General features: G+C 68.9%; 1 protein-coding gene across 1 annotated transcript; it reads left to right on the top strand.

The window, feature by feature from the left end:
- Positions 1–1,208: 1,208 nt before the first annotated feature.
- On the top strand, positions 1,209–7,526 carry LOC137454597 (tetraspanin-18-like). The gene is made up of 7 exons (XM_068164698.1): positions 1,209–1,265; positions 1,494–1,688; positions 4,149–4,223; positions 5,308–5,406; positions 5,610–5,789; positions 6,563–6,646; positions 7,328–7,526. The coding sequence occupies exons 1-7, from the start codon at positions 1,209–1,211 to the stop codon at positions 7,373–7,375; spliced, it is 738 nt and encodes a 245-aa protein (XP_068020799.1). The 3' UTR covers positions 7,376–7,526.
- Positions 7,527–10,062: the final 2,536 nt, after the last annotated feature.

Here is a 10,062-nt window from a genome sequence, read left to right as displayed (position 1 = left end):
GTGCTGGCAGCCCTGCAGAGCAAATGTCCCCAGCAATAATTGATGGCCAAGGTCGCCCTGGCCCTGTCGGGGCCGGCTCCTCTTTCCCTGCCCGGGGGTTTCATTACCTCCCCCAAGCAGAGCCGGGGCTGGAGGCTCCCCTCCGCCCCCGCCCCCGCCGGCCGATCCTGTTCCCCATCAATCATTCATGGCACAGCCTCTGGAAGGGGTTTCTTGGGACTGCTCAGCTGGGAAGTGTGAGTCCAACCTCCTGGAGCCGCAGTGGTGCTGCCTGGGGGGCAGCTCAGCGGTGCCTGGGACCCCCCTCCCCACCCCGGCCCCGCAGGGTGAGCGGTGCCACAGGGCCCGGGGGGGACACGGAGCTTGGAGGGCAGGTCTGGAGGGGACACAGGGTTTGGGTGGGGACACAGCTGGGAGAGGGCACGTGGTTTGGGGGGGAGACAGGTATTGGGGGGACATGGGGTTTGGAGGGGACATGGGGTTTGGGGGTACATGAGGTTTAGGGGGACGTGGAACTTGGGGGGCATAGGGTTTGGAGGGGACATGGGGTTTGGGGGGGCACGGGATTTAGGGGGGACATGGGGTTTGAGGGGACACAGGGTTTGGGGGACACGGGGTTTGGGGAGACATGGGATTTGGGGGAGTACAGGGTTTGGAGGGGACATGGGGTTTGGAGGGACATGGGGTTTGGGGGGACACAGGGTTTGGGGGGGCACAGGGTCTCGGGGGGAAATGGGGTTTGGGGGACATGGGACTTGGGGGGACACAGGGTCTAGGGGGGGCATGGGGTTTGGAGGGACACAGGGTTTGGGGGGGCACAGGGTTTGGGGGGACATGGGGTTTGGGGGGGACATGGGGTTTGGGTGGGGCTCAGAGTTTGGAGTGGGCACAGAGTTTGGGGGGGCCATGGGGTTTGGGGGGACATGGGGTTAGGGACTGTTTGGGGGTGCAGCTGGGCATAGTGGGGGGCAGGAGATGCTGTGGAGGTTTCGGGGGGGCTGTGTGCTGGGGGGGAACAGCACAGGGTGGACAACTCCATGGCCCAGCAGAGCCTGGGTGTCCAGGACGGGCTGGGGCTGGTGGTGGCCAGGGCTCTGCTCTCTCCTCTGCAGGGACAGAGGCTGCTGTGCCCCCTGCCTGCTGTCCCCCTGCCTGCTGTCCCCCTGCCTGCTGTCCCCTGCCTGCTGTGTCCCCTGCCTGCTGTCCCCATGGCCGTCTTGAGCTGCATGAAGTACCTGATGTTCATCTTCAACGTGCTGGTGTTTGTGAGTCCCCCTGGGCTCCCCTGGGTGCAGGCTGGAGGGGACTCCCCCCCAGGCTGGGACATCTCCGGAGGTCCCTTCCAAGCCCGGACTGGGATCCATCCCCAGCCGGCTCCGGGGCTGGGTGGCTCCAGCCCTGGGGAGGAGACCCCGGCAGAGGTTAAGGGCATCCCGGTCCCCATGGGGTGGCTCGGGGTGGTCTCTCCCGGCTGTAACCACAGCGGCCCCCAGGCTGGGGGGATGTGCCTGGCAGGTCTGGGGCTCTGGGTGGCCGTGGACCCGGCCGGTTTCCAGGACATCGTGGCCGCCAAGCCTGCGCTGAGCGCCGCTGCCTACCTGCTGCTGGCCGTGGGCATTGCCCTGTCCCTGCTGGGCTTCCTGGGCTGCTGCGGGGCCCTGCGCCGGAGCCGCCCCCTGCTGCTGCTGGTGAGCCGGGGGGCGGCGCTGGGGGGCAGCGGCGGGGGGCTGCCTGCCCGCAGGGCTCGGGGGGCAGCGGCGGGGGGGCTGCCTGCCTGCAGGGCTCGGGGGGGCTGCCTGCCCGCAGAGCTCGGGGGGCAGCAGCGGGGGGCTGCCTGCCTGCGGGGCTCGGGGGGCAGCGGCGGGGGGCTGCCTGCATGCAGGGCTCGGGGGGCTGCCTGCCCGCAGAGCTCGGGGGGCAGCAGCGGGGGGCTGCCTGCCTGCCTGCCTGCAGGGCTCGGGGGGGCAGCGGCGGGGGGCTGCCTGCATGCAGGGCTCGGGGGGGCAGCGGCGGGGGGCTGCCTGCATGCAGGGCTCGGGGGGCAGCGGCGGGGGGCTGCCTGCATGCAGGGCTCGGGGGGGCAGCGGCGGGGGGCTGCCTGCCCGCAGAGCTCGGGGGGCAGCAGCGGGGGGCTGCCTGCCTGCGGGGCTCGGGGGGCAGCGGCGGGGGGCTGCCTGCATGCAGGGCTCGGGGGGCTGCCTGCCCGCAGAGCTCGGGGGGGCAGCAGCGGGGGGCTGCCTGCCTGCCTGCAGGGCTCGGGGGGCAGCGGCGGGGGGCTGCCTGCCTGCAGGGCTCGGGGGGCAGCGGCGGGGGGCTGCCTGCCCGCAGGGCTCGGGGGGCAGCGGCGGGGGGCTGCCTGCCCGCAGGGCTCGGGGGGCAGCGGCGGGGGGCTGCCTGCCCGCAGGGCTCGGGGGGCAGCGGCGGGGGGCTGCCTGCCTGCAGGGCTCGGGGGGGCAGCGGCGGGGGGCTGCCTGCCTGCCTGCAGGGCTCGGGGGGCTGCCTGCCTGCAGGGCTCGGGGGGGCAGCGGCGGGGGGCTGCCTGCCTGCGGGGCTCGGGGGGCAGCGGCGGGGGGCTGCCTGCCCGCAGAGCTCGGGGGGCAGCGGCGGGGGGCTGCCTGCCCGCAGGGCTCGGGGGCCGCAGCGAGCAGGGGAGGGAGGCTGTGGGGGGTGCCCGGCTTGCTCAGAGAGGTGGTGCAGCCCCTGGGGGGTCAGGGTCGGACTGGATGTGGCCCTGGGCAGCCTGAGCTGGCTGGAGCTGCCCCTGAGGTCTGCGGGGGGTGACCTTGGAGGGTCCCTTCCAGCCTGAGGCAAGCTGAGGTTCCATGTGGGGAGCCAGAGGGTGGAGAACGTGCTGGGGGTGCAGGGATCAGGGAGGGAGGTGCTGGGGGTGCAGGGATCAGGGAGGGAGGTGTTGGGGATGCAGGGATCAGGGAGGGAGGTGCTGGGGGTGCAGGGATCAGGGAGGGAGGTGTTGGGGTGCAGGGATCAGGGAGGGAGGTGCTGGGGGTGCAGGGATCACAGAATGGAGGTGCTGGGGATGCAGAGATCAGGGAGGGAGGTGCTGGGGGTGCAGGGATCAGGGAGGGAGGTGCTGGGGGTGCAGGGATCAGGGAGGGAGGTGCTGGGGATGCAGGGATCAGGGAGGGAGGTGCTGGGGATGCAGGGATCAGGGAGGGAGGTGCTGGGGGTGCAGGGATCAGGGAGGGAGGTGCTGGGGGTGCAGGGATCAGGGAGGGAGGTGCTGGGGATGCAGGGATCACAGAATGGAGGTGCTGGGGGTGCAGGGATCAGGGAGGGAGGTGCTGGGGGTGCAGGGATCAGGGAGGGAGGTGTTGGGGTGCAGGGATGAGGGAGGGAGGTGCTGGGGGTGCAGAGATCAGGGAGGGAGGTGCTGGGGATGCAGGGGTCAGGGAGGGAGGTGTTGGGGGTGCAGGGGTCAGGGAGGGAGGTGTTGGGGATGCAGGATTCAGGGAGGGAGGTGCTGGGGATGCAGGGGTCAGGGAGGGAGGTGTTGGGGGTGCAGGGGTCAGGGAGGGAGGTGTTGGGGATGCAGGGATCAGGGAGGGAGGTGCTGGGGGTGCAGGGATCAGGGAGGGAGGTGCTGGGGGTGCAGGGGTCAGGGAGGGAGGTGCTGGGGATGCAGGGATCAGGGAGGGAGGTGCTGGGGGTGCAGGGATCAGGGAGGGAGGTGCTGGGGGTGCAGGGGTCAGGGTGGGAGGTGCTGGGGGTGCAGGGGTCAGGGTGGGTATGCACTGGGGGCACAGGGTGCTGGGACATGGGGGTGTCCCTGGAGGGGCCAGCAGCAGTTCCTGGCCCTGGAGGCTCTCAGTGCTCCCCCAGCCAGCGCCCAGCTCCGCAGTCCTGCAGCTGAGAGCCCAGAGGATGTGATGAAGCTTTTCCCCCTCTGGGGAGGGCTCCAAACCCCTTCCCAAGCCCCAGCACCCCAATGCCTTTGGCATCCCAGCCCCTGGCAGCCTGTGCCCGGCTCTGAGCCTCTGCCTTGCAGCGCAGGCGCTCGGGGAGGTGCCAGCTGTCCCCCCCGGTGCCCTGCTCTCAGGGGCACAGGGCACAGGCAGGGCTGGCAGCAGAGGAAGGAGGCAGAGTCAGAGCAAGCTGCCTGCAGGGCTCTGACTCCTCCCTGCCTCCAGTTCTTCATCCTGGTGAGCCTGGTCTTCGTCACGCAGCTGGTGGGGGCTCTGCTCTTCCTGCTGCACTGGAGGAAGGTACTGGCGCTGCCCCCTGGCACCTGCCCGGCCTGGGCAGCCTCTCTCCTCCCTCCCTGCCCGGGGGCAGGCTCCTGAGGCCCCTGGGGCACTGGAGCCGCTTTGGGGCTGTTCTTTCCCACCCTCATCTTCAGCACCAGCAAGCTGAGGAAGGGCTGAAGCTGGGTGGGGCTGTGCCACGGGTGGGTCAGTGCCAGGGGTGGGGCTGTGCCACGGGTGGGTCCGTGCCATGGGTGGGTTGGTGCCACGGGTGGGGCTGTGCCACGGGCAGGTGCGTGCCATGGGTGGGAATGAGCCATGGGTGGGTAGGTGCCACGGGTGGATATATGCCACGGGTGGGTAGGTGCCACGGGTGGGTAGGTGCCACGGGTGGGTCTGTGCCATGGGTGGCGCTGTGCCTGGGGTGAGTCAGTGCCAGGGGTGGGGCTGTGCCACGGGTGGGTATGAGCCATGGGTGGGTAGGTGCCACGGGTGGATCTGTGCCACGGGTGGGTCTGTGCCACGGGTGGGTCCATGCCACGGGTGGGTCCATGCCACGGGTGGGTCGGTGCCACGGGTGGGTCCATGCCACGGGTGGGTCTGTGCCACAGTTGGGTCAGTGCCATGGGTGGGTCGGTGCCACGGGTGGGGCTGTGCCACGGGTGGGTATGAGCCATGGGTGGGTAGGTGCCATGGGTGGGTCCATGCCATGGGTGGGTCTGTGCCACGGGTGGGTAGGTGCCACGGGTGGGTCTGTGCCACGGGTGGGTCTGTGCCACGGGTGGGTCGGTGCCATGGGTGGGTCTGTGCCACGGGTGGGTCTGTGCCACGGGTGGGTCGGTGCCATGGGTGGGTCCATGCCACGGGTGGGTCTGTGCCACAGTTGGGTCAGTGCCATGGGTGGGTAGGTGCCATGGGTGGGTCTGTGCCACGGGTGGGTCTGTGCCACGGGTGGGTCCGTGCCACGGGTGGGTCTGTGCCATCCCGAGGGAGCTGGTGCCCTGGGCAGCGTGGTGCTGGGTTGAGGGGAGGCCAGGCTGGGTGCAGAGCCCCCAGGGCCCTGTTCCTGCTCCCCCAGAGCTCGGAGCTGGCTCTGATCTCGCAGATGCAGCCAGAGGTGTTCCTGGCCGAGCTGAGGAGCAACTACCACGGGGATGAGGCTGCTGAGGTCTTCTCCACAGCCTGGAACACCCTCATGGTCACAGTGAGCAGCCAGGGGGCTCCGGGGTGGGGGCTGAAGCCCCTAAAGGACCTGCAGGGCCGAGCCCAGCTCAGGGGAGGGCTTGTGGAGCCCAGCCAGGCACAGAGCCCCCTGCGGGGCTGCTCCCCCAGAGCCCCTCAGCCCCTCCCCAGGCACCCCCCGGGGGGGGCTGGCAGCACCTCCACGGCCACTGCCTTCCCTTCCAGTTCTCCTGCTGCGGGGTTCTGGGACCCGAGGACTTCGGGAACGGTTCCCTGTTCCAGCAGCTGCAGCCGGGGCTGCCCTGGCCGCGGGCCTGCTGCGCCCGGGAGGGGCCGCTGGGGGCAGGGCGGCTGCGGGGCTGGCAGCAGTGCCGGGAGCGGAGCCCTGGCTACATCCACGAGCAGGTAGCACACTGCCCTGCCCCGAGCCTGTCTGCCCTGCCCCCAGCCTGTCTGTCTGCCCTGCTGCCCCCAGCCTGTCTGCCCTGCTGCCCCCAGCCTGTCTGCCCTGCTGCCCCCAGCCTGTCTGCCCTGCTGCCCCCAGCCTGTCTGCCCTGCTGCCCCCCAGCCTGTCTGTCTGCCCTGCTGCCCCCAGCCTGTCTGCCCTGCTGCCCCCCAGCCTGCCTGCCCTGCTGCCCCCCAGCCTGTCTGCCCTGCTCCCCCCAGCCTGTCTGCCCTGCCCCCAACCTGTCTGCCCTGCTGCCCCCCAGCCTGTCTGCCCTGCTGCCCCCCAGCCTGTCTGCCCTGCTGCCCCCCAGCCTGTCTGCCCTGCTCCCCCCAGCCTGTCTGCCCTGCTGCCCCCAGCCTGTCTGCCCTGCTGCCCCCAGCCTGTCTGCCCTGCCCCCAGCCTGTCTGCCCTGCTGCCCCCAGCCTGTCTGCCCTGCTGCCCCCCAGCCTGTCTGCCCTGCTCCCCCCAGCCTGTCTGCCCTGCGCCCCCCAGCCTGTCTGCCCTGCGCCCCCCAGCCCCCCAGGCTTAGGGCAGCCTCTGAGCAGCAGGGACAGGAGCCTGGGATGCTGCCCGGGGGTCCTGCTGCCCAGGGGGGATCCTGCTGCCCAGGAGGGATCCTGCTGCCCAGGAGGGATCCTGCTGCCCCAGCCCTGTCGTGTTGCCCCTCCCCCAACCCCAACCTCCCCCTCCCGAGCCCCCTGCAGCCTCTCTGCCCTCTCTGTCCCCCCAGGGCTGCTTCTCCACCTTTGGCAGGACCCTGCAGGGGTACATCTCTGTCCCTGGGACCTGCAGCTTGGCTGTGCTGGGCATCGAGGTAGGGAGGGGGCTGGAGGGGTCAGGGCAGGGCCTGAGGGACCTCAGGCAGGCTCTGGATGTGCCAGGAGGCTGCTCTGGGGCTGGAGGGACCACAAATGAGGGCAGGGGGGCAATAGCTCAAGGCCCCACAGCACTCCAGGGGGGGGCCTCAGCAGGGCTGAGCACCAGGGGTCGAGGCTGGAGGAGCACAAGCAGTGCAGGATCTGCCCCTGCTGTGCCAGCACAGAGCCCAGCAGCAGGCTGGCAGGCACCAGGCTGTGCCTGGGGGATCCTCCCCAGTCCCCCAGGGGAGAGCCTCTGACCCAGAGCCCAGCAGCAAGCTCCTCCCTGAGCTGGGGCAGAGGTTGGATGGGGTTGGTGGAGAGCTCAGTGCAAAGGGTGGGCACAGCTGGGTGGGCAGAGAGGGACCAGTGGCAGTGCTGCCCCTCAGGGCTCTGGCCTGGCACCAGAGCTGTTCAAGGGGGTCCTCCCCAGGGGCAGGGAGCTTGGGGCACCTCAGGAGGGCTGCAGGCCTCTGCCATGGTGCCAGGCAGTCCCCATGCCCCTCGAGAGGCCATAGGCCTCTCGAGGGGCATGGGGACTGCCTGGCACCTGGCTGGAGGAGGGGATTGGAGGCTTTGGGCTCTCCCAGCAAGCAGCTGGAGGCTCTAACCTGCTGCCCCCTCTCCTCCCCCTGCAGATCTTTGCCATGTTCTTTGCCTTCTGCCTTTACTACAACTTCGACTGAGCAGCAGCAGCTGCAGCAGAGGCCTCTGGAGAGAGCAGCAGCAGGAGGAGAGGACAGGACCCTGCCTCCTGCCTTGGATCCTCCTTCCTCTCCCTTCTCCAGCAGGAGCATTTTGGGAATGCTGGGGGGTTGGAAGAGACCTTCAGAGATGATTAAGTCCAATTAAAGTCACCCAGCACTGCCAACCCTTTCCCAGCCCTCAGCACACCGCAGCTGCAGGGCTCTGAAACTCCCCCTCCAGGGCTGGGGGCTCCACCACTGCCCCCTGGGCAGCCTGGGCCAGGCCTGGGCAAGCCTCAAGGGGATGAAATTGTTGCTCAAGGCCAAGCTGAACCTCCCCTGGGGCAGCCTGAGGCCATTTCCTCTCTTCCCATCACTTGTTCCTTGGGTGAGCCTGGCTGCAGCCTCCTCTCAGGGAGCTGCAGAGAGCAATGAGGTCTCCCTCAGCCTCCTCTGCTCCAGGCTCAACCCCCCCAGCTCCCTCAGCTGCTCCTCCCCAGCCCTCTTCCCCAGCTCTGTTGCCCTCCCCTGGCCCTGCTCCAGCCTCTCAATCTCCTTCCTGCAGTGAGGAGCCCAGAGCTGAACCCAGCACTCAAGCTGTGGCCTCCCCACTGCCCAGCCCAGGGGCACCAGCCCTGCCCTGCTCCTGCTGCCCACCCCACTGCTGCTCCAGGCCAGGCTGCTGCTGCCCTCCTTGCCCCCCAGGCTCATCTTCAGCCACTGTTAACCAACCCCCCCAGATCCTTTTCCCCCAGGCACTTTGCAGCCTCTCTGCCCCCTGCCTGGAGCCCTCCTGGGGTTGTTGTGCCCCAAGTGCAGCCCCCAGCCCTTGGCCTTGGTGATCCTCAGCCCCTTGGCCTTGCAGCCCAGCTTGGGCACCCCCCTAGGAGAGCAAGGAAAACAAGGCAAGCCTCCTGCTGCCCAGGAACAGGCAGCTGGGGACAGCTCTGGGTAGCAAAGGGGCCTGGGAGAGCCCCCTGCACCCAGCAGCATGGCACCAGCTGAGGAGCTGCCCCAGGCTGGGGGCTCCCTGCAGCCTCCAGGGCTGTTCCAAGCCCTGGGACCCCCGAGTCCAGGCCCCTGAAGCCCCACAGAGCCTAGGGGGTCACCCCAAACCCAGTGCCCCCCTGGCCCCACAGGACTGCCCTGGGCCCAGGGCTCTGCAGCCCCCCCTGGTCAGTGAGGTCCCATGGAGCCCAGGGCCCCACACAGCCCCAGGAGGAGCCCAGGCCAGGGTGCCCCAGGCTGGAGGGGGTCCCCATCCCATCCCTTCCAGTGGGGACATCTCCTGCAGCACTCTTGACCAACCCCCCCAGATCCTTTGCCCCCAGGCAGCTCCCAGCCACTGCCCCAGCCTGGAGCCTTGCTGGGTGCTTGTGACCCAAGTGCAGGGCCTGGCCCCAAGGACAGGGGAGGGTGGGCCTGGATCCCTCTTGCAGCAGGGACAGGACAAAGGCTCAAGCCCTCCCAGGCAGCTGTGCAGAGCAGGAGGCTCCACTGCCAGCTGCCCTTGGCCTTCCCAGGAGGAAGGAGCTCTGGTGACCACAGTCCTGCCCCTGGCACCACCAAATCTGGTTCTTCCTCCTGATGCTCCTCTTGTCCTGCTCATCACCTCCCTGACCTCCCCTGGGCCTCCACACCCATCCTGCTCCCAGCCTCCAGGCATCTCCTGGGCCTTCCCTCAGCCCTCTCTGCTGCTGCTTTTCCACAGCCACCTCGGAATCCCAGAGCCATGCAGGCTGGAAGAGCCTCAGGATCCCCAAGGCCAACCCAGAACCCTGCTCTGCAGGGCTCAGCCCTCAACCACAGCCCCAAGCCCCACATCCAAACCACCTTGAAGCACCTCCAGGTTTGGGGACTCCACCACCTCCCTGGGCAGCACATCCCCAGGGCCAATCTCTCTGGCTGGGAAGAATTTCTTCCTCCCCTCCAGCCTCAACCTCCCCTGGCACAGCTTGAGACTGTGTCCTCTTGTTCTGCTGCTGGGGGCCTGGGAGAAGAGCCCAACCCCCACCTGGCTCCAACCTCCCTGCAGGGAGTTGCAGAGAGCAAGAAGGTCTCCCCTGAGCCTCCTCTTCTGCAGGCTAAGCAACCCCAGCTCCCTCAGCCTCTCCTCCCAGGGCTGTGCCCCAGACCCCTCCCCAGCTTTGTTGCCCTTCTCTGGACACCTTCCAGCAGCTCAACCTCCTTCCTGACCTGAGGAGCCCAGAGCTGGCCACAGGACTCCAGGTGTGGCCTCAGCAATGCTGAGCACAGGGCAGGATGAGCTCCCTGCTGCTGCTGGCCACACTCTGCCTGCTGCAGGCCAGGCTGCCCTTGGCCTCCTTGGCCCCCTGGGCACACTGCTGCCTCCTGTTCAGCTGCTGTCCACCACTCCCCCCAGGTCCCTCTCTGCCTGGCTGCTCTCAGCCACTCTGCCCCCAGCCTGTAGCACTGCCTGGGGTTGCTGTGGCCAATGTGCAGCCCCTGGCACTTGGCTGTGTTCAATCTCCTGCCCTTGGCCTCTGCCCCTCTGCCCAGCCTGGCCAGGTCCCTCTGCAGAGCTCTCCCTGCCTCTGGCAGCTCAGCTCCTGCCCCCAGCTTGGTGTCCTCTGCACATTCACTGCTGATGGACTCAGTGCCCTCCTCCAGATCATCAATGAAGATATTGACCAGGCTGGGGCCCAGCACTGCTCCCTGGGGGATCC

Source organism: Melanerpes formicivorus, unplaced genomic scaffold (genome assembly GCF_026170545.1).
Source record: "Melanerpes formicivorus ecotype bairdi unplaced genomic scaffold, bMelFor1.0.p_v2 SCAF_82, whole genome shotgun sequence".
In the NCBI taxonomy this organism is placed as follows: domain Eukaryota; kingdom Metazoa; phylum Chordata; class Aves; order Piciformes; family Picidae; genus Melanerpes; species Melanerpes formicivorus.
Note: the sequence above shows the minus strand (reverse complement) of the source record. Positions and strands in the feature narration are given on the sequence as shown.

Excerpts from the sequence above, each read along its gene's own strand:
- LOC137454597 (XM_068164698.1), top strand. The coding sequence starts at position 1,209 with ATGGCCGTCTTGAGCTGCATGAAGTACCTGATGTTCATCTTCAACGTG. Across the intron at positions 1,266-1,493 it reads TCTTCAACGTGCTGGTGTTT|GCTGGGGGGATGTGCCTGGC; the intron begins GTGAGTCCCCCT and ends AGCGGCCCCCAG. Across the intron at positions 5,407-5,609 it reads GGAACACCCTCATGGTCACA|TTCTCCTGCTGCGGGGTTCT; the intron begins GTGAGCAGCCAG and ends CTTCCCTTCCAG.